Source organism: Mobula birostris, chromosome 1 (genome assembly GCF_030028105.1).
Source record: "Mobula birostris isolate sMobBir1 chromosome 1, sMobBir1.hap1, whole genome shotgun sequence".
In the NCBI taxonomy this organism is placed as follows: domain Eukaryota; kingdom Metazoa; phylum Chordata; class Chondrichthyes; order Myliobatiformes; family Myliobatidae; genus Mobula; species Mobula birostris.
Window position 1 is genome coordinate 93928542 of NC_092370.1, and position 24435 is coordinate 93952976.

Genomic DNA, 24435 nt, shown 5'->3' on the forward strand with positions numbered 1-24435 from the left:
TCAATATGCAGGTAGATTGGGAAAATCAGTTTGGTGCTGGATTGCAGAAGGGATAATTTCGAGAATGTCTATGAGATGGCTTTTTAGAGCAGCTCGTGACTGAGCCCACTAGAGGATCAGCTATTCTGGATTGGATGCTGTGCAATGAACCAGAATTGATTAGTGAGCTTAAGGTAAAAGAGCCCTAAGGGGCAAGTGATCATAATATTATCAAATTCACCCTAAAAGTTGAGAAGGAGAAGCTAAAGTCAGATGTATCAGTATTACAGTGGAGTAAATGGAATTACAGGGGCATGAGAGAGGAGTTGGCCAGAATTGATTGGAAAAGAACACTGGCAGGGATGACGGCACAGCAGCAATGGCTGGAATTTCTGAAAGCAATTCAGAATGCACTGGATATATACATCCCAAAGAAGAAGTATTCTAAAGGGAAAATGACACAACTATGGCTAACAAGAGAAGTCAAAGCCAACATAAAGGCCAAAGATAGGGCATATAATAGAGCAAAAATTAATGGGAAGTTAGAGGATTGGGAAGCTTTTAAAAGCCAACAGAAGGCAACTAAAAAAGTTATTAAGAAGGTAAAGATGGAATATGAAAGTAGGCTAGCCAATAATATTAAAGTGGATACCAAAAGTTTCTTCTGATACATAAAGTGTAAAAGAAAGGCAAGAATGGATATTAGACTGCTGGAAGATGCTGCTAGGGTGGGAGTAACGAAGGACAATGAAATAGCGGTTGAACTGAATAGGTATTTTGCATCAGTCTTCACTGTGGAACTGTGGAAGACACTAGCTGTATGATGGAAGTTCCAGGTGTCAGTGGGCACTAGGTGTGTAAAGTTACCATAGAGAGGTTCTTGGGAAACTGAAAGGTCTGAAGGTAGGTAAGTAACCTTTGCCCCATCGTGTACACCGCAGTGTTCTGAAAAGGTGGCTGAAGAGATTGTGGAGGGATTAGTAATGATCTTTCAAGAATCACTAGATTCTGGAATGGCTCTGGAAGACTGGAACATTGCAAATATCAGTCCGCTCTTCAAGAAGAGAGAGAGGCAGAGGAAAGGAAACAATAGGCCTGTTAGTCTGACCTTAGTGGTTGGGAAGATGTTGGAGTTGATTATTAAGGATGAGGTCTCGGGGAACTTCCAGTCACATGTTAAGATAGGCCTTAGTCAGCATGATTTCCTCAAGGGAAAATCTTGCCTGAACAAATCTGTTGGAATTCTTTGAAGAAGTAACAAGCAGGATAAACAAAGGAGAATCGGTTGATGTTGTGTAGTTAGATTTTCAGAAGGCTTTTGACAAGGTGCCACACATAAGGTTGTTTAACAGGCTATGAGCCCGTGATATTACAGAAAGGATTCTAGCATGGCTGATTGGCAGGAGGCAAAGAATGGGAATAAAGGGAGCCTTTTCTGACTGACTTCCAGTGACTAGTGGTATTCCACAGGAATCTGTGTTGCAACTGATTTTTTAAACATTTTATACATCAGTGATTTGAGTGACGGAATCGACGGCTTTGTTGCAAAGCTTGCAGACGATATGTAGATAGGTGGAGGGTTAGGTAGTTTTGAGGAAGTAGAGAGGCTGCAGAAGGACTTAGATAGATTAGAAGAATGGGTAAAGAAATGGCAGATGGAATACAGTGTCAGGAGTGTATGGTCATGGACTTTGGTAGACGAAATGAAAGGGTTGACTGTTTTCTAAATGGAGTGAAAATACAAAAAGAAACCTGAGACACACAGGGAGTTGGGAGTCCTTGTGCAGGATTCCTGCAAGGTTAATTTGCAGGTTGAAGCTGTGGTGAGGAAGGCAAATGTAATGTTAGCATTCAGATTAAGAAGACTAGAATATAAAAGCAAGGATGTTTCCTATAGTGGGAGAGGCTAAGACCAGAGGACACAGCCTCAGAATAGAGAGGCATCTGTTTAGAACAGAGGTGAGGTGGAATTTCTTTAGCCAGAGGGTGGTGTATCTGTGGAATTCTTTGCCACAGACAGCCAGGTCTTTATGTATATTTAAGATAGAGGTTGATAGATTCATGATTGGTCAGGGCGTGAAGAGATATGGGGAGAAAGAAGGAGATTGGGGCTGAGAGGAAAATTGGATCAGCCATGATGAAATGGATGAGCAGACTTGATGGGCCAAATGGCCTAATTCTGCTCCTATATCTTGTGGTCTTGTGGTCTAAATCAGCTCCCTGTCTTCACAAGTTTCTGAACTGATCCAGTGTACTTCACTCATTTACTGATTAAATATTGTCCATAAGACAAAGGAGCAGAAGTAGGCCATTCGGCCCATCGAGTCTGCTCCGCCATTTTATCATGAGCTGATCCATTCTCCTATTTAGTCCCACTCCCCCGCCTTCTCACCATAACCTTTGATGCCCTGGCTACTCAGATACCTATCAATCTCTGCCTTAAATACACCCAATGACTTGGCCTCCACTGCTGCCCGTGGCAACAAATTCCATAGATTCACCACCCTCTGACTAAAAAAGTTTCTTCGCATTTCTGTTCTGAATGGGCGCCCTTCAATCCTTAAGTCATGCCCTCTCGTACTAGACTCCCTCATCATGGGAAACAACTTTGCCACATCCACGCTGTCCATGCCTTTCAACATTCGAAATGTTTCTATGTCTCCCCTCATTCTTCTAAACGCCGAGGAATACAGTCCAAGAGCGGACAAGCGTTCCTCATATGTTAACTCTCTCATTCCCGGAATCATTCTAGTGAATCTTCTCTGTACCCTCTCCAACGTCAGCACATCCTTTCTTAAATAAGGAGACCAAAACTGCCCACAGTACTCCAAGTGAGGTCTCACCAGCGCCTTATAGAGCCTCAACATCACATCCCTGCTCCTGCATCCCTATTCCTCTAGAAATGAATGCCAACATTGCATTCACCTTCTTCACTACTGACTCAACCTGGAGGTTAACTTTAAGGGTATCCTGTATGAGAACTCCCAAGTCCCGTTGCATCTCAGAACTTTGAATTCTTTCTCCATTTAAATAATAGTCTGCCCGTTTATTTTTTCTGCCAAAGTGCATAACCGTACACTTTCCAACATTGTACTTCATTAGCCACTTCTCTGCCCATTCTTCCAATCTATCCAAGTCTCTCTGCAGACTCTCCCTTTCCTCAGCACTACCGGCCCCTCCACCTATCTTTGTATTGTCAGCAAACTTAGCCACAAAGCCATCTATTCCATAATCCAAATCGTTGATGTACAATGTAAAAAGAAGCAGCCCCAACACTGATCGCTGTGGAACACCACTGGTAACCGGCAGCCAACCAGAATAGAATCCCTTTATTCCCACTCTCTGTTTCCTGCCAATCAGCCAACGCTCTATCCACGTATGTAACTTTCCCGTAATTCCATCGGCTCTTATCTTGTTAAGTAGCCTCATGTGTGGCACCCTGTCAAAGGCCTTCTGAAAATCCAAATATACAACATCCACTGCATCTCCCTTGTCCAGCCTACTGGTAATTTCCTCAAAAAATTGTACTAGGTTTGTCAGGCAGGATTTTCCTTTAAGGAATTCATGCTGAGTTCTGCCTATCTTGTCATATGCCTCCAGGTACTCTGTAATCTCATCCTTGACAATCAACTCCAACAACTTCCCAACCACCGATGTCAAGATAACAGGTCTATAATTTCCTTTTTGCTTCCTTGCCCCCTTCTTAAATAGCGGAGTGACATTTGCAATCTTCCAGTCTTCCGGAACCATGCCAGAATCTATCGACTTTTAAAAGATCATCTCTAATGCCTCCGCAATCTCCATAGCTACTTCCTTTAGAACACGTGGGTGCATTCCATCTGGTCCAGGAGGTTTATCTACCTTTGGCCTATTCAGCTTCCTGAGTACTTTCTGTGTCGTAATTGTGACTGCGCGCACTTCTCTTCCCTGCCACCCTTGAGTGTCTGGTAAACTGCTGATTCTTCCTCAGTGAAGACTGATGCAAAATACTCGTTCAGTTCCTCTGCCATCTCCTTATCTCCCATTACAATTTCTCCAGCATCATTTTCTATCGGTCCTATATCTACTTTCATCTGTCTTTTACTCTTTATATACTTGAAAAAGCTTTTAGTGTCCTCTTTGATATTATTTGCTAGCTTCCTTTCATAGTTAATCTTTTCTCTCTTAATGACCTTCTTGATTTCCTTTTGTAAGGTTTTAAAAACTTCCCAATCTGTCTTCCCTCTAATTTTTGCTTCCTTGTATGCCCTCTCCTTTGCTTTAACTTAGGCTTTGACTTCTCTTGTCAACCACGGTTGCATCCTTTTCCCACTCGAAAATTTCTTCTTTTTTGGAATATACCTGTCTTGCACATTCCTCATTTCTCGCATAAATTCCAGCCACTGCTGCTCTGCTGTCTTTCCCACCAGTGTCCCTTTCCAGTCAACTTTGGCCAGTTCCTCTCTCATGCCACTGTAATTTTCTTTACTCCACTGAAATATTGACACATCAGATTTCGGCTTCTCTTTTTCTAATTTCACAGTGAACTCAATCATGCTATGTTCACTGTCTCCTAAGGGTTCCTTCACCTCAATCTCTCTAATCACCTCCGGTTCATTACACAATACCCAATCCAGTACAGCCGATCTCCTAGTGGGCTCAACAACAAGCTGTTCTAAAAAGCCAACTCGCAGACATTCTACAAATTCTCTTGCGATCCAGTGCTGACCTGATTTTCCCAATCTACTCGCATGTTAAAATCCCCCATAATTATCATAACACTGCCCTTCTGACAAGCCTTTTCTATTTCCAGTTGTAATTTGTAGTCCACATCCCTGCAGCTGTTTGGGGGCCTATAAATAACTGCCATCAGGGTCCTTTTACCCCTGCTATTTCTTTGCTCAACCCATAAAGATTTTGCACCTTCCAATCCTATATCACCTCTTTCTAATGATTTAATATCATTTCTTACCAATAAAGCCATGCCTCTCCCTCTGCCTACCTTCCTATCCTTCCGATACACCGTGTATCCTTGGACGTTCAGCTCCCAGCGACATGCATCCTTTAGCCAGGTCTCAGTGATGGCCACAATATCATACCTGCCAATCTGTAGCTGTACAACAAGATCATCCACCTTATTCCTTATGCTGCGTGCATTTAAATACAACACCTTAAGACCAGTATTTGATACTTTTTGCTTTGATTTCACTGCAACTTTATTGCACTGCAACTCATCCCAATGGCTACAAATTTGCCCCATCACTTGCCTGTCTTTCCTGACATCTTTACTGCTCACTATCTTAGATTTATTTCTGTTTTCCCCTTCCTCCGCTCTATCATTCCGGTTCCCATCCCCCTGCCAAATTAGTTTAAACCCTCCCGAACAGCTCTATTAAACTTTCCCACCAGGATATTGGTCCCCTTCGGGTTCGGGTGTAACCTGTCCTTTTTGAACAGGTCATACTTCCCCCAGAAGAGATCCCAATTATCCAAGAATCTGAAACCCTGCCCCCTACACCAGTCTCTCAGCCACGCATTCATCTGCCTGATCAGACTATTCTTGCCCTTGCTAGCACGTGGCACAGGTAGCAATCCCGAGATTACTACCCTGGAGGTCCTGCTTCTCAGCTTCCTTCCTAACTCCTGGAAATCTCTCTTCAGGACCTCCTCCTTTGTCCTATCTATGTCATTGTTACCAACATGTACCAAGACAACTGACTGCTCACCCTCCCCCTTTAGAATATTCAGGACCTGATCTGAGACATCCTGTACCCTGGCACCTGGGAGGCAACACACCATGCGGGTATCTCTGTCAGGCTCACAGAATCTCCTGTCTGTTCCCCGGACTATGGAATCCCCTACGACTACCGCATTTCTCTTCTCCCTCCTTCTGTCCTGCACAACAGCGCCAGGCTCAGTGCCAGAGACCCGGTCACCGTGGGCGTCCCCTGTCAGGTCATCCCCCTCAACAGCATCCAGACCAAGATATTTGTTGCTGAGGGGGACAGCCACAGGTATGCTCTCTACTATCCGGGCATTCCCTTCCCTCTCTTGACAGTGACCCAGTTTTCTGACTCCTGTAGCCTAGGGATGACTACCTCCCTGTAGCTCCTGTCTATCACCTCTTCACTTTCCCTGATAAGCAGTAGGTCATCAAGCTGCAGCTCCAGATCCCTAACATGGTCTCTGAGGAGCTGCATCTCGGTGCACCTGGCGCAGATGTGGTCATCAGGGAGGCTGGAGGTCTCCCAGGATTCCCACGTCTGACACCCTGAACAAAGCACTAACCCTGCAGGCATGCTACCTAATTCTACAGGAATGAAACAGAAAAAATAAGTCTACTCACCCACTTACCTCGCCAAACAGACAAACTTTTTAAACCGTTGTCATTTTATATCATCAAGTGAGGGCCCCATTCCTCCTAACAATTGTATCCCCTCTTCTTTTGAAAGACTGTTCTCAGATTTTGTGTCCACACAATTCTTATGTCAAATATTTCAGTTACAAAGATTGGCTATTTACCTCCAAACTTGAAACTTTATCCAGCTCCATCCCCACTTCAGTCTGTTCCTCAAATGAACTCCCCATTCAAGTGGCTATCAAACTCTTACGTATTTTTACCCTGCAAGTCTGCTTACTTTCCTGTACTTAGTCCCACAACACAATGTTCTGTACCCCCAGTTTAAAAATACTAATTTTCCTTTTTATACCTATCTATTCCCATGGTTCCCTATAATGAATTTTCATTTACGAAGCACACTGAAAGGAAATAGGAACTACAAATTCAAAGCAATGACAAATAATTACGAAATTTATTCAAATCTGTTTGAAGCTACAAATAAAAGTATTTATTTAATTACAATAAAAACAATTTTCATCAACGATTTTAGAGTGTACATTAGTAGTCCAACTATTCACTACTTCATTGCTTTTTCACCATTCAATGAGATGGATGGGCTTGGTGCAGGATTATTTGCTTCTCTACCAGGGGTGCAGTGCTAGCCGGAGCGTGTCCGGTACTTCTTTTAAGAAAAAAGCTGAAATAAACAAGCTAATCAATTAGGTGCCATTCAGGGTGATTTGAGTATCTCAGAAACTGCTGATCTCCTGGGATTTTTACGCACAACAGACTCTGGAGTTTACAGAGAATGGTGCCAAAAACAAAAAAACATCCAGCGAGTGGCTGTTCTGTGAGCAAAAACATCTTGTTAAATCCACTCGCTGGATGTTTTTTTTGTTTTTGGCACCATTCTCTGTAAACTCCAGAGTCTGTTGTGCGTAAAAATCCCAGGAGATGAGCAGTTTTTGAGATACTCAAATCACCCTGGGCGGCACCTAATTAAGTAGCTTGTTTATTTTGGCTTTTTTCTTAGAGGTGCCGGATGCACTCCGGCTAGCACTGCACCCCTGTTCTCTACATCAGGCTGAATGTTACTCAGAAAGAAGTCTCAGATCGCCATGGTTCAGTAATTTGCTGTCTTTTTCTTTGTTTTGAAAGAAGTTGGGCAACTGCTTTGAAACCGCACTCTGCTAAATATGCTGGAAAGGCAATGAAGAACATCTTAACATTTTCCACAGTGCAGTACAGCATTCAGAGATTTCTTTCTGCAACCGAAAATCTTGATATGATTTTTTTGAACATCAGCTTCAGCTCAAAATCATTCTGTAGCAAGAATAATTCTTCCTCTAATCTTCCTGTTTGTTCCTCATTAGGCCATAAGACACAAGAATTATGCCATTTCATCATGGCTGATTCATTTTTCTCTAACCCTAATCTTCTGCTTTCTCCTTGTAACCCTTCATGCGCTAGCTAATCAAGAATCTATCAACCTCTCCATCCACTCTGTTGAGGCCTTTCGACATTTGATAGATTTCTCGATATTTAGAAAATAGTCTATGCTTTTATTTCTTCTACCAAAGTACATGACCATACACTTCCCGACACTATATTCCATCTGTCACTTCTTTGCCCATTCTCCTAATCTGTCCAAGTCCTTCTGCAGCTTCTCTTGTTTCCTCAATGCTACTTGCCCCTCCACCTATCTTTGTATCATCTGCAAACTTGTCCACAAAGCCATCAATTTCTTCATCCAAATCATTGAAGTATAACACGAAAAGAAGCTGTCCCAACACTGAACCTTGCGGATAAGCAGAAAAGGCCCTCTTTATTCCCAGTCTATGCGTCCTGCCAGTCAGCCCATACTCTATCTATGCCAGTATCTTTCATATAATACCATGGGTTCTTAACTTGTTAAGCAGCCACATGTGTGACACCTTGTCAAAGGCCTTCTGAAAATCCAAGTACACAGCATCTACTGATTTTCCTTTGTCTATCCTGCTTGTTATTTCTTCAAAGAATTGCAAGATTTTCCCTTAAGGAAACCATGTAGATTGACTTCGGCTTATTTTATCATGTGCCTCCAAGTACCCCGAAACCATACCCTTAATCAACTCCAACATCTTCCCAACCATTGAAGTCAGATTAACTAACTGGCCTATAATTTCCTTCCTTCTACCTCTCTCCATTCTTAAAGAGTGGAGTGACATTTGCAATTTTTTAGTCCTCCAGAACCATTCCAGAATCTGTTGATTCTTGAAAGATCATTATTAATGCCTCTACAATCTCTTCTGCACCTCTTTCAGAACTCTGGGGTGTTCCATCTGGTCAGGTGATTTATCTACCTTCAGACCTTTTGGTTTCAAAAGCACCTTCTCCTTAGTAATGGCAACTGCAGTCAGTTCTGCGCCCTGACACTCCCTGCTAGTGTCTTCCACAGTGAACACTGATGCAAAATACTTAGTCTGTCTGCCATTTCTCTATCCCCCATTTCTACCTTTCCACATCATTTTTCAGTGGTCTGATATTTACTCTTGCCTGTCTTTTACTCTTTATAAATCTGAAGAAACCTTTAGTATACTCTTTAATATTTTGGCTAGCTTATCTTTGTATTCCATCTTTTCCCTTCTTTATGACTTTTTTAGTTGACGTCTATTGGTTTTTAATCCATTAATTTCCCACTAATTTTTTTGCTCTGTTATATGGCCTCTCTTTTGCTTTTATGTTGGCTCTGACTTCCCCTGTAAGCCTTTAGAAACACTACTACTTCTTTTGGATATATCTATCCTGCACCTTCCAAATTGCTCCCAGAAATACCAGAAATTGCTACTCTGCTGCCATCCCTGCTTCCAATGAACTTTGGCCAGCTCCGTACCTGTACCTCTGTAATTTCCTTTACTCCACTGTAATACTTATGCAATTGACTTTAGCTCCTCCCTCTCAAATTGCTGGATTAATTTTATCATATTATGATTACCTTCCCCTCAGGGTTCTTTTATCTTAAGCGCCCTAATCAATTCCAGTTCATTGTACAACACCCAATCCAGAATAGCTAATCCCAGTGGCCTCCACCATGAGCTGCTCTAAAAAGCCATCTTGTAGGCATTCTATAAATACTCCTCCTGGGATCTAGCACCAGCCTGATTTTCCCATTCTTCCTGCACATTGAAATCACCCATCACTATTGTATCATTGCCCTTTTGATGTGCCTTTTCTGTCTCCTGTTGTAATTTGCTACAATTCAGAGGTGTGGATAAATTTCTATCAGGGTCTTCTCATCCTTGCAGTTTCTTACCTCTACCCACAAGGATTCTGCACCTTCTGATCTTATGTCACCTCTTTCTGAGGATTTGATTTCATTTTTTACCAACAGAGCCGCCCCATCCCCTCTGTCTACCTGCCTGTCCCTTAAATACAATGTGTATCCTTGGATGTTAAGCTTCTAGTTGTAATCTTCTTTCTGCCACAACTCAGTGTTGCGCACAACGTCATACCTGCCAATCTCTAACTGTGCTACAAGTTCATCTAGCTGACTTCGTATACAGCGTGCATTCAGATAGAACACCTTCAGTATTATATTCATCACCTTTTTCAATTTTGTCCCCATTTTACATTTCAGTTCATCCTGTTGACTGCAATTTTGCCCTATCACTAGCCTGTGCTTGCTAGCAGTCTCACTGCACACCGCCTCTGTTTGTAAACCAACAGCCCTATCCTCAGCCCTATCACTAAGGTTCCCATCCCCCTGCCAAAATAGTTTAAACCCTCCCAAGCAGCTCTAGCAAATCTGCCCACAAGCATATTGGTCCCCCTTGGGTTCAGGTGTAACCGATCCCCCTTTCCCCCCTTTTGTTTTAAACAGGTCATACCTTCCCCAGAAGAGATCCCAGTAATCCAGAAATCTGAATGCCTGCCCCCTGCACCAGTTCCTCAGCCATGCGTTTATCTGCCAAATGTACCAATTGTTACCCTAGCTGTCATATGGCACAAGCAGTAATCCAGAGGTTACTACCCTGGTGGTCCTGCTTTTCAGCTTTCTACCTAGCTCCCTAAGGACCTCCTCGCATTTCCTACCTATGTCATTGGTGTCAATATGTATCAAGACTTCTGACTGCTCACCCTCCTGCTTTAAAATGCTGATGTGAGATGTCCCTGACCCTGGCACTCGGGAGGCAACATACTATCCGGCTGTGTCCTATCGCGTCCACAGAATCTCACCTCTATTCCTCTATCCATGGACTCTTCTGACAGCACTGTAGTTCTCTTCACCTCCCTTCTCTTCTGAGCCACAGTGCTAGGCTCAGTGCCAAAGACCGATTAGCTGTGGCTCCCCATGATAGATCATCCCACTCAACAGTATCCAAAACAATATACTTATAATTGATGAGAAGGACCATAGGGGTAGGTTCATGGAGTCATAGATGAGTACAGCACAGAAACAGGCCCTTTGTCCCAACTAGTCCATTCCAAACCACTTAAACTGTCTACTTCCATTGATCTGCAGCGAGACCATAGCCTTGCATAACTCTACCATCCATGGACCTATCCAGACTTTTCTTATACATTGAAATTGAACTCGCATGCATCTCTTGCACTGGCAGTTTGTACCACACTCTCATGATCCTTTGAGTGAAGAGGTTTCCCCTCATGTTCCCCTTAAACTTTTCCTCTTTCACCTCTAGCTGTAGTCCCACCCAACCTCAGTGGAAAAAGCCTGCTTGCATTTATCTTATCTATACCCTTCATAATTTTGTATACCTCTTTCAAATCTTCCCTCAGTCCTCTACATTCTAAGGAATAAAGTCCTAACCTATTCAATCTTTCCTTATAACTCAGGTCTGCCACTACCGGCAACATCCTTACAATTTTTTTCTGTACTCTTTCAACATTATTTTCATCTTTCCTGCAAATAGGTAATCAAAACTGCACACAATACTCCAAATTAGGCCTCAGCAATGTCTTGTACAACTTCAACATAACATCCCATCTTCTGTACTCAGTACCTTGATTTATGAAGGCCACTGTGCTAAAAGCTTTCCTTATGACTCTCTCTACTTGTAATGCCACTTTCAATAAATTATGGACCTGAATTCCCAGATCCTTTGTTCTACTGCACTCTTCAGTGCCGTACTGTACTGTATAAGCCCTACCCTGGTTGGCTCTATCAAAGTGGAACACCTCACATTTGTCTGTGTTAAATTCCATCTGCCATTTTTCCAGCTAGTCCATATCCTGCTGCATGCCATGATAACCCTTTTTGCTGTCCAATATATCCCCAATCCTGGTGTCATCCACAAAGTTGCTGATCCAGTTAATAACATTATTATACAGATCGTTTATATAGATGACAAACAACAACGGATCCAGCATTGTTCCCTGCAGCACTCCACTAGTCATGCCTCCATTCAGAGAGGCAACCACCTACTCTCTGACTTCTCCCACAAAGCCAAAGTGTAGTCTAATTTCCTACTTCATCTTGAATGCTGAGCGACTGAACCTTCTTAACCAACCTCCCATGCTGGACCTTGTCAAATGCCTTGCTAAAGTACATATAGATTACATCCATTGCCTTGCCTTCATCAACTTTCCTGGCAACTTTCTCGAAAAACTCTAAAAGATTGGTTGGACATGACCTATCACACATGAAGCCATGCTGACTATTCTTAATCAGTCCATGTCTATCTAAATACTCATATATCCAGTCCCTTAGAATACCTTCCAATAACTTTCCCATCACTGATGTCAGGTTCACTGGCCTGTAATATTCTGGTTCATTTTTAGAGCTTTTCTTAAACATTTGCTATCCATCAATCCTCTGGTTCTTCACCTGTCGCTAAGAATGATTTAAATATCTCTGTTAGGGCCCCAGAAATTTTTGCACTTGCCTCCTGCAGGGTCTGAGGGAACACCTTGTCACCCCTGGGGATTTATCCACTCTAATTTGCCTCAGGACAGCAAACAATTCCTTCCTCTGTAATCGGTATAGGGTCCATGAAGTTGATGCTGCTTTGCCTCACTTCTATAGACTCCTTGTCCGTCTCCGGATTAAGTACAGAACATCATTGATTCGTGGATGGTTCCATTTCTCAATGGCTTCTCTCAGCTCCTACTCAACTCCAACAAAGCTTGTCACATGATCAGACCGCAGTTCACGAACCTGTCCTTGTCTTGCCTCAAAATGCATTAACAAAGAACACTTCAACAGGGCTTTTCTTATAGCTGTATTAGCACCAGGAATCCAGTACTTTTGGCAGAACCATGTCCCACCTCATGATGTTCATGCCTCACAATGATGTCTGAGATATGGAGATCCTTTGCCAGTATAACAGGATGTTTACATTCTTCAGGCATGGCTGCCTTACTAAACCATCTACCAGCTCTCAAGCCACCATCTTTGTACTGGATTGAGCTTAAAAATAAGACCGTTCCTTTTCTCAGTTTCTTCCCCTTGCAAACTTGAGAATTCATCTGGAAATCACCTTCTTTGGCATAACCGGATGATCTCCATTGTAGCCTCTCATTTGAGCTGTTGCACTGAAGGACAACCTTAGCAAATCTGACATTTGGCCTTTTCAATCTCTCTGTCCAATGACTACTCTTGTATTCTTTCATCTCTTCATTTAGGTCGTACTGAGCAAGTGCAATGTTCAATTGCTTCCTCTTCTGACTAAGAAACAAGCAGGTTCTTAAATCTCAGCATCCAGGGCACTCTCTTCCTCAAATGGGTCCAAGATGAGAAGTGATAGATTATATGTGTTACCATGTCCATCTCCTTTCAAGCCTACACAGCATTCATTGTAACACTTCTCTTGACTTCCATCATCTAGCAGAAGTTCTCCAAGTTCTTCCTATCGGAAAGATAGGAAGGTAGACAGAGGGGGAGGCGTGGCTTTATTGGTAAGGAATGATATTAAATCATTAGAAAGAGGTGACATAGGATTGGACGCTGCAGAATCTTTATGGGTTGAGCTAAGAAATTGCAGGGGTAAAAGGACCCTGACGGCAGTTGTTTATAGGCCTCCAAACAGCTGCAGGGATGTGGACTACTAATTACAACAGGAAATACAGAAGGCTTGTCAGAAGGGCAGTGTTATGATAATTGTGGGGGATTTTAACATGCGAGTGGATTGGGAAAATCAGGTCGGCACTGGATCTCAAGAGAGAGAATTTGTAGAATGTCTGCGAGATGGCTTTTTAGAAAAGCGTGTTGTTGAGCCCACTAGGGGATCGGCTGTACTGGATTGGGTATTGTGTAATGAACCGGAGGTGATTAGAGAGATTGAGGTGAAGGAACCCTTAGGAGGCAGTGATCATAACATGATTGAGTTCACTGTGGAAGCAGAAATCTGATGTGTCGGTAATTCAGTGGAGTAAAGGAAATTACAGTGGCATGAGAGAGGAACTGGCCAAAGTTGACTGGAAAGGGACACTGGCGGGAAAGACAGCAGAGCAGCAGTGGCTGGAGTTTATGCGAGAAGTGAGGAAGGTGCAAGACAGATATATTCCAAAAAAGAAGAAATTTTCGAATGGAAAAAGGATGCAACCGTGGTTGACAAGAGAAGTCAAAGCCAAAATTAAAGCAAAGGAGAGGGCATACAAGGAAGCAAAAATTAGTGGGAAGATAGAGGATTGGGAAGTTTTTAAAACCTTACGAAAGGAAACTAAGAAGGTCATTAAGAGGGAAAAGATTAACTATGAAAGGAAGCTAGCAAATAATATCAAAGAGGATACTAAAAGCTTTTTCAAGTATATAAAGAGTAAAAGACAGGTGAGAGTAGATATAGGACCAATAGAAAATGATGCTGGCGAAATTGTAATGGGAGATAAGGAGATGGCAGAGGAACTGAACGAGTATTTTGCATCAGTCTTCACTGAGGAAGACATCAGCAGTATACCGGACACTCAAGGGTGGCAGGGAAGAGAAGTGTGCGCAGTCACAATTACAACAGAGAAAGTACTCAGGAACCTGAATAGTCTAAAGGTAGATAAATCTCCCAGACCAGATGGAATGCACCCACGTGTTCTGAAGGAAGTAGCTGTGGAGATTGCGGAGACGTTAGCAATGATCTTTCAAAAGTCGATAGATTCTGGCATGGTTCCGGAGGACTGGAAGATTGCAAATGTCACTCCGCTATTTAAGAAGGGGGCAAGGAAGCAAAAAGGAAATTATAGACCTGTTAGCTTGACATCGGTGGTTGGGAAGTTGTTGGAGTTGATTGTCAAGGATGAGGTTACAGAGTACCTGGAGGCATATGACAAGATAGGCAGAACTCAGCATGAATTCCTTAAAGGAAAATACTGCCTGACAAACCTATTACAATTTTTTGAGGAAATTACCAGTAGGCTAGACAAGGGAGATGCAGTGGATGTTGTATATTTGGATTTTCAGAAGGCCTTTGACAAGGTGCCACACATGAGGCTATTTAACAAGATAAGAGCCCATGGAATTATGGGAAAGTTACATACATGGATAGAGCGTTGGCTGATTGGCAGGAAACAGAGTGGGAATAAAGGGATCCTATTCTGGTTGGCTGCCGGTTACCAGTGGTGTTCCACGGGGTCTGTGTTGGGGCCACTTCTTTTTACATTGTACATCATTGATTTGGATTATGGAATAGATGGCTTTGTGGCTAAGTTTGCTGACGATACAAAGATAGGTGGAGGGGCCAGTAGTGCTGAGGAAAGGGAGAGTCTGCAGAGAGACTTGGATAGATTGGAAGAATGGGCAAAGAAGTGGCAAATGAAGTACAATGTTGGAAAGTGTATGGTTATGCACTTTGGCAGAAGTAATAAACGGGCAGACTATTATTTAAATGGGGAAAGAATTCAAAGTTCTGAGATGCAACGGGACTTGGGGAGTCCTCATACAGGATACCCTTAAAGTTAACCTCCAGGTTGAGTCGGCAGTGAAGAAGGCGAATGCAATGTTGGCATTCATTTCTAGAGGAATAGGGATGCAGGAGCAGGGATGTGATGTTGAGGCTCTATAAGGTACTGGTGAGACCTCACTTGGAGTACAGTGGGCAGTTTTGGTCTCCTTATTTAAGAAAGGATGTGCTGACGTTGGAGAGGGTACAGAGAAGATTCACTAGAATGATTCCAGGAATGAGAGGGTTAACATATGAGGAACATTTGTCCGCTCTTGGACTGTATTCCTTGGAGTTTAGAAGAATGAGGGGAGACCTCATAGAAACATTTCGAATGTTAAAAGGCATGGACAGAGTGGATGTGGCAAAGTTGTTTCCCATGATGGAGGAGTCTAGTACGAGAGGGCATGACTTAAGGATTGAAGGTCGCCCATTCAGAACAGAAATGCCAAGAAATTTTTTTAGTCAGAGGGTGGTGAATCTATGGAATTTGTTACTACGGGTGGCAGTGGAGGCCAAATCATTGGATGTATTTAAGACAGAGATTGATAGGTATCTGAGTAGCCAGGGCATCAAAGGTTATGGTGAGAAGGCGGGGGAGTGGGACTAAATAGGAGAATGGATCAGCTCATGATAAAATGGCGGAGCAGACTTGATAGGCCGAATGGCCGACTTCTGCTCCTTTGTCTTATGGTCTTAAAACAATTGTGATTCACAAGCCATTCCCTTTCAGGCTGAAGAAGATACTGAGGTCCTAGTGTTTACATACCTCAATTGTGATGCCTGTGAGACCTTAAGAATTCTAAAACTCTGTTTGCAAAAAAGGTTGGGAACCTGGAGGTTTCATTCTTGATGTATTTCAGCACAGAAGTACTGTCAGTCCAAAAAACTGAGCCATGAAGCTGCATGTGCAACTCCTTCTTCCACAATGTGTCCCTATGGCTTGCCATTGTAGCAACAGTGAACTCCATATGAAGGATGGAAACTGACTTCTGTGAAGCTACCCTAGATTTTCCCATGATAAATGCATTATGCTCCTGAGAGCAGGTGTTGTGCAACCATAGGTATGTAGCCCCCCCGGCCACCCTCAGAGTTGCTCGGCTTGCTGTCGTCTAGGGAAACAGCCTCGGTCCCGCAAAACTGGGTAATTAGTTTGTGTGGATGCTGTGTGAGGTACCCCACCCTGCCCTCCTCGGGGTCCGACCCCCTTAGCGGACATCACAGCACGTCGTCCATCCTCTGTCTCGCTCTCCCGCCTTCTGCCCCAAAACCCCGCGCATACAGTATCTTCAAATACACCAAAACCATAACAACTATCCCAATTGGTTAAAAGCATCCTCTTATCACACTCTAAACAAAAACAAGCTGCTAACGCAAACTTTCTCAGCGTTTAACACAACAAAGCTGCATTCCCCAGATTAACATAACAAAGAGGCCTTTTTAATTAGCCTCCGCAGTAACATAAAAGTCAAAACCCCCTTACAGGTAGGTCACGGCTCCATAGCTATCTTTGCTTTCATCTATAAAGTAGTAGAACTGTGCAGCAGCAACTTGTCCAAAATACAGGAGCTTCCAACATTTAACAAGCTTGAAGCCTTCCAGCTGCCAGAGTTCTTGCAGCTGGCTTGTCCACTCATAAGCAACTGACATTGGTATAATTTCATCCCAGCCAAGATCTTTCTTACCTAGATCTTGTATGATCATCTTAGCAAATAGTACCAGTGGACTCAAGATTCCAGAAGGATCATAGATAGAACAAACTGTGCAGAAGATCCCCTACTGGTGAGTGGTTTAGGTTGGATTAACTCTAGAAAATATTAAACTGAACACAGTATTACACATCCAGTATCACTCCACTGAAGGTATATCTTGATTCTAATCCAAATCCTTCATGTCTTTCACTCTTTGCTCTTCTGTTATCACAGCTAGTACACTATGTCTGTTGTTTATCCACTTTGAGAGTTGAAGGCCGTCTTTAAAACAAATGGATACAAGGTCATGATAGAGAGACACCGCTTCTTCCTCCAAGGATGCTGACACAAGGCAGTTGTCAACATAGAAGCAATGCAAAACCTTTTCCACCATCTCGCAGCTGAACTATTCTGTATTATCTTCTGCGCATTTCTTAAGAGCGGATTTGGCACAGCTCAGTGATTAAGTTGCTCCAAAGCTGAGGTCACTAACAGGTCACCAGAGAAACCTCAGCAGACCTGCATCTTCTGCTGGTACTTTAACCTGTTGAAATATTGATTCAGTACCTGCCATGATCACCACTGGTTCTTTTCTGAGCCTGGTTATGACTGCAGTCAGTGAGTTAGTAAGGTCTGGTCCTTGTGTAAGATATATCCTGAAAAGTTGCTCCACAGTCAAACACAACACAAAGTTTCCCTTTTCTGGGGTGCTCTACACCATGATGTGGAATATACCAGACTTTCCCCATCGCTGCATTCCAGATCTTCTGCTGGCACGCTTTTTGCGTAACCTTTGGGGATGACATCCATCATGAAAGCTGTTTTGTCAATAAGAAATGTCAAATTCTTCTTTTAAACCTTTTCCTTAGATTTAGTGCACATTGTTCTACAATCTTCCTGTTGTTTGTCATGCTAATCCTCTTCTTTCTCAAAGGCAAACTGACCTAGTAATGGCCATCGACCAGTTTTGCAGGATCCGCAACCAGCTCCGTGAACTTGTGGCCTTCCCTTGAAAGATCAGGTCGTTCATCCTGATTACATTCAAAGAAGTCTTCCTTGAACTTCTGCTGTCAAAGTTTATCCAATTTCAAAATTGAGATCCTGTTACCTGTCAGCTCAGGCTGTGCACAGTCCCTCCCATCACCATTGTCCTCTTTCAGTCGTTCATTCACAGTCCAGCCCAATGTTTTAATCACATGAAGTTTATCATTAACACTGTGAATCAGTTGCAATGGCTCCAGTGCTTTAGGCACATTTGTCCCCATCAGCAGCTCATTTTCTGAATTAAGCTCTGTCAAATGTACATGTTTCAGGTGAGACCATCTCTGGAGATCAGAATCAGGTTATCACTGGCATGTGACGTGAAATTTGTTAACTTAATAGCAGAAGTTCAATGCAATACATTAAAAAAAAATGAATAAATCTTATTCAGTATAGTTTATACAGTATACGTATATTGAATAGATTAAAATCGTGCAAAAAATAATAAACATTAAAAGAAGCCTGGTAGTGTCCAAGGGTTCAATGTCCATTTAGGAATTGGATGGCAGAGAGGAAGAAGCTGTTCCTGAATCACTGAGTGTGTGCCTTCAGGCTTCTGTATCTCCTACTTGATGGTAACAGTGAGAAAAGGGCATGCCCTGGGTGCTGGAGATCCTTAATAATGGACGTTGAGTGCCAGCTTGTTGCTGCGACACCACTTCACTAGTTGGCATATCTCACTCCTGTACACCCTCTCATCACCTGAGATTTTACCAACAATGGTTGTATCATCAGCGAATTTATAGATTTGAGCTATACCTAGCCACACAGTCATGAGTATATAGAGAGCAGAGCAGTGGGCTAAGCACACACCCCTGAGGTGCATCCCTCTGATGTTGAATGTTCCCTCCATGGACCGGCATACTGTCTTGTGTATAGATGTTAGGTAGTTCACAATAGTTTTCATCAGCTAAGCCAGCGACTTCCAGTCCTGAAATATTAGAGTTTCTCATTACCTTCTTTTGATCAATGGTACATAAGAGAATGCGTGTCCTTTTTCGGGTGAGGTTGAGCTTGTTCATGAGGCCCACTGTGCAGAAAACTGCTGTACTACCTTGATCTTGGAAAGCATAAGTAACCATTGTCTTATTACCCTTCTTAAACGTACTGGAATTATGGGAAGTTTACCGTCATGATCATCAGCCCCTGTAAGGCCTCTGGATACCAAGGCACTACTCACTGTTTTGTCTGATTCTTTCACGGCTTGTTTTGATTCTACACCCTTTTTGTTAGAGTGAATGTGAAGTGTGCTGGTATGCTTGCCACTGCAAACCTTTCATGAAAGATGCTTCCCGTTATCGACAGTCAAGCAGACACCAAAGCAACACATGCAAATGCTGGAGGAACTCAGCAGGCCAGGCAGCATCGCTGGAAAAGAGTAAACAGTCGATGTTTTGGGCTGAAACCCTTTGTCAGGACTGAAAAAAAGAGGAGAAATTAGAGTAAGGAGATGGGAGGAGGGGTGGAAGAAGTACAAGGTGGTAGGTGATAGGTGAAAGTGGGAGAGGGGAAAGGGGTGAAGAAAAGTGGAAAGTTGATGGGTGAAAGAGATGAAGGGCTGCAGAAGGGGAGAATCTGATGGGAGAAGATAGAAGACCATGGAAGAAAGGGAAGGAGGAAGAACCCCAAAGGGAGGTGATGGGCGGGTAAAGGTGTAAGGTGAGAGAGGGAAACAGGAAGGGGGAGCAGTTACTGGATGTTCGAGAAATCAATGTTCATGCCATCAGTACCTCCCATTCCCATTCCGACATGTCAATCAATGGCTTCCTTTACTGCCATGATGAAGCCATGCTCAGGTTGGAGGAGCAACACCTTATGTTCTACTCCTCATCTTTTTTTTCTACAGACCTGCTGAAGGGTCTCGGCTCAAAATATTGGCCGTACTTTTTTCCATAGATGTTGCCTGACCTGCTCAGTTCCTCCGGCATTTTGTGTGTGTTACCTTGTATTTCATCTGGGTGGCCTCCAACTTGATGGCATGGACATTGGTTTCTCTAACTTCTGGTAATTGTCCCACCGTCCTTCCTTCAGCATTCCCTATTTCTGTTCCCCTCTCTCACCTTATATCCTTACCTGCCCATCACCTCCCTCTGATGTTCTTTCTCCTTCCCTTTCTTCCATGGTCTGCTGTTCTCACCTATCACATTCCCCCCTTCTCCACCCTTTATCTCTTTCACCAATCAACTTCCCAACTCTTTACTTCACCCTTCCCTCTCTCCTGGTTCCACCTATCTCCTACCATCTTTTACTTCCTCCTCCCCTGCCCTCCTCCTTACTCTGACTTCTCCTCCTCCTTTCCAGTCCTGATGAAGGGTCTGGGCCTGAAACATCGATTGTTGACTCTTTTGCATAGATGCTGCCTGGCCTGCTGAGTTCCCTCAGCATTTTGAGTGTGTTGCTTGGATTTCAATCGTGCAGGTTTTCTTCTGTTTGTGAAAGCAGACACCATTTTCCTTTAGGAAGACCATCTTCTCACTGTGAGCCCTTTTCTCCAGCTGAATGCACAAATCCAATGTGTGTTTCACCTCGCAGATCAGCCAAACCCCTTTGGCTGACAAGATCATTTCCCTTCCATTTCTTCCAGGTTCAGTTTTAATTTTACTTCTCATTGTGGCGTCAGTAGTGGGAAAACTGCTTCAGTTAGCCTTAGAACAAAGTTGTGACTTGGTTTCGTTCACACCTTTGCTTATTGCAGGTGATTTAGCATTCTGTATATTCCCAAATACCAGGTGTAGCAATCCCTACATGCCTTTCAATAAAATCAACAATGTCAGTGAAAGTAGTCTTAAGGTTATGCCTTTCTTACAGATTATAGACCACTGTTCTCCATTTATTCCATATAGGCAAATTTTTTTATGACATTGACATATTGGCAGGCATGTCCAGCTCACACATGTATGGCACATCTTCCATGGCATTGCAATAGCCTCGAAGAAAAAAACTGTGGTCTTGAAGACCTTTCCTGTCTTCAAATTTGATAGGTACCTAAGAAAGAGTTTTTTACATGTAGATGGATGCAATTTTACCAAAACGTTCCTGTAGTAAAGCTTTAGTTTTTGCATATCTTTCTTTGGGGTCAACATGCTGGCAACCTCTGACAAATTCTCTAGAGTGACCCCTAGTGTACTGTTCAAAGACATAGAGGCAGTCACTATGGCTGTGTGTCTTGCCTTCAACACTGTTTTCGAAAACCTTCATGGATCCATGATACTGCATGGATCACCATTGAAGATTTGCATTGCTTTTTCAGGCATTGTTGTTATGCCAATAAGGTTATAATTTCATTTTGCTTCCACATCATATCAATAATACTGTATTGACCTCTATCATCTGAAAAAAGCATGTATCTAGGTTGTAAGCGAATGTCCCCATGAGCTCTTTGACCTGTTGGATGTGACATAGGTTCATAGTGCCTCATTAGTGCTTTAATATGAAACCAGCAAAGTTGAACGATTTTATATCGATATTAGAAATTAATGAAATTAAATTAGTGATATAGTGGAATAAGAGTAATTAGTATTCAAATTAGCATAATTAAGTAGTCAACAAAATCTATCGTCCATGTCTTTGGCTTCCTCTAACCAAACTAAACCATCTAACTAGGACAAAGGAATATGTAGCTATACTTATTTGCTTCTACCTCACCCTGACCCATGTGACAAATTACTGTGACCCATAATGGAGCATGCAACACAATATACAATACAGACAGATGGAAAATAGATACATAGCTCCTACAGTGATTACATGAACATTGTAATTAATTATGAGGCACTGAGAATCAAATGCTTATAAAAAGTAATTCATTTTTAAAATTACAAATATAATCCCTCAGCTGCCCCCCTTGCTTCCATGCACCTCTCTACTGTTCCTTTATCTTTATTGCTCCCACTGCCCCCAGGCTGGCAATAATGTCCATTTTGGGAAATACTGGTTTATTCCCATATTCTTGCATGAAGCTCCTGCAGGCATGAACCCAAATTCTCTGATTTTTGGCCCAGATTCTCTTATTCGATGGAAGTATCCCTTCAACTATGTAATTCCACATTCTTTTATTCTCTTCTTAAACCCACTACTCTGGCATCAAACATTTCTTAAAGCTCAATTCATTGACCAAACTTTGTCTTTGCTTCTAATTATCTTTTCTATCAGTCTGATAGCTATTTTCTTAATTTTTCCTCTGTGATTTGCCTTTATAAAGTAATTTGCACATGGATGAATATTCCATGAATCATTAGAAATCAGTATTTGATAACGTAAGAAAAATCTATGGGCAATCCCAGCATTACGACAGCTGGGATGATGGAATATTTCCCTTACGGATTTACCTGTTATTACCAAAAAGTCTGGGATATAGAATAAAAATTTGCTCTTAGGAAATGTATGCGAAAAAAATAAATAAATTGAAACAAATTTTTCAACTTGCATTTCTTGATGAACTGCAGAAAATCGGAATGCGGACCATTTTCTAGGAATGCAGCCACACCTACCTGTAACATAGGGGCTGACTGCAAATAATACTGGCTTTCAAGAAAGCACTGCCAGTGAGGTTAAACTTTTCATTAAAAAGTTTACTAAACAATGTAAGGTATTTGCAATAACTAATGAATTCATGAGAAAAGTACTTCATTTAATCAGCCAGTCAGCTTGTTGGGAAGTAATGCATGTAAACACATGATTCAGCTTTAGGGTTGGTAGCACAGTCTTCTTTTGAATTAGTGACTTAATAAGCAGAAGTTATATCATTGTCTCAGATATTTTTTCATGTCTTTTTAGAAAAATCAACTCGTGGCTGGATGTGCTGATAAAGGAGAAGTTTATTTTTGGGATATGGAAAATCTATTAAAACCCTGGCAAAAGATTCAGCTTCAAGATTGTAGCAGTGTTAATTGCATGATATTTGTTAAAAAGCAGGTAATATCATGGCTTAAATGTCAAATATTTACTAATTCAAACGTACAGTATAAAGCTTTATTCTCTAAGGAGGTGATGAACAGGTTCGCATTAACAATCACAGCACTGTTCTTCAACTTATAATCCTAGAATCGCTCAGCCCAGCAACAGGCCCTCTGGCTCACTTTCCTCACTTATTGTTATTTTCCCATATATACTAATCCCATTTATCAGCACTTGGTCTGAAATCCTCTATGTCTTGCTAGTAAGTAACTCCATATATTGTAAATATCTTCTACGTCATATTGGTGCTGTTTTTTTTCTCAGCTGGTTGACGTGATTTTAGCAGAGTCTCCCAATGAGTTGCTTGTATCAGCAAAGTAACTAAACCTTTTGATTCAACCAACACACATCAAAGTTGCTGGTGAACACAGCGGGCCAGGCAGCATCTCTAGGAAGAGATACAGTCAACATTGCAGGCCGAGAGAAGGGTCTCGGCCTGAAACATCGACTGTACCTCTTCCTAGAGATGCTGCCTGGCCTGCTGCGTTCACCAGCAACTTTGATGTGTGTTGCTTGAATTTCCAGCATCTGCAGAATTCCTGTCGTTTGGGTTTTAAAACCTTTTGATTAAATTGATTTGCTAGGGTGAATTCATTTACCCTTAAATTCAGCAAGCAGCATATGCTTGGCAATTTGTAAATACTGTGGGTTTTCTGAAATAACACACTAACTTTTATATCCTATGCCTTGACATATGAAGGTGAGCATGTCATATGTGAGCATATCACCAATCTATCACACTGTACTGCTTATACAAAACAACAAACATCATGACATATGTCAGTAGTAATAAACCTGATTGTAATTATTATTTTGTGTTACCATTTTCAGGAAACTGTGTACTTGAACCTCAAGGACTCCCTGTTTATCAACAGTCCTTAGTGCCCTACCTTTTACTACTTACGTCTTACTCTTTATTGACTTCTCAAAATCCATCACCTCAAACTGGTCTGTATTACACTTCCATCTACCAATGCCCTACCCAGCTTTCCACTTGATCTATGTCTTGCTGCAAAGCCTTGGACATTCTTCCTCACTATCCACAATTTTGATACCATGCACAGAATTACCAATCATTCACATCCAACATTCATCTCCTGCTTTCACTGTCCCGTCACATCGTCCCTGGAATATCTCATATATACAATTACAGTGTTTCAAGAAATGGCTCTCCATTTAATCAAAACACAAGAATGATCATTGACCTTCCGTTTCCTTATGGAATCAGGAGACTGCGGATGTTGGAAACTGCAGCAAAGTTTGAACATTCAATTTTCCTATTTTAGGTAACCCACAACCCGTGGTATTCTGCTCTTACACACAAACTCATTTTGCCACCTAATTTTCCTCTTCCTTCATTTCCCCTTTCCCATCCCTTCTCCTGCCTGTTTCCATGAGCCTATCATCCCCTCCCCATATGGTCCCACAACACACAGCCTGTATCCCATCCCACCCTTCAAATTCCATATGATTCTTCCTACCATGAACCTAAACCAAGGAGTCATTTACAATAGCCAGCACATGTTTAGGATGGGAAAGAAAACCAGAGCACTCAGAAGGGAAACCCAGGGTAGAAATTAAACAT

The 24435-nt window shown here is 42.3% G+C and overlaps 1 protein-coding gene across 5 annotated transcripts in view; it reads left to right on the plus strand.

Annotated features, from left to right (window-relative positions):
- The window catches only part of dennd3a (DENN/MADD domain containing 3a), a 146658-nt gene that overhangs the window by 121731 nt on the left and 492 nt on the right, over positions 1–24435 (plus strand). For all 5 annotated transcript variants that reach the window (XM_072259482.1, XM_072259475.1, XM_072259486.1 and 2 more), the window contains one exon: positions 22671–22808. In XM_072259482.1, the coding sequence (XP_072115583.1) occupies positions 22671–22808 (138 nt within the window). The remainder of the gene's footprint in view (positions 1–22670; positions 22809–24435) is intronic.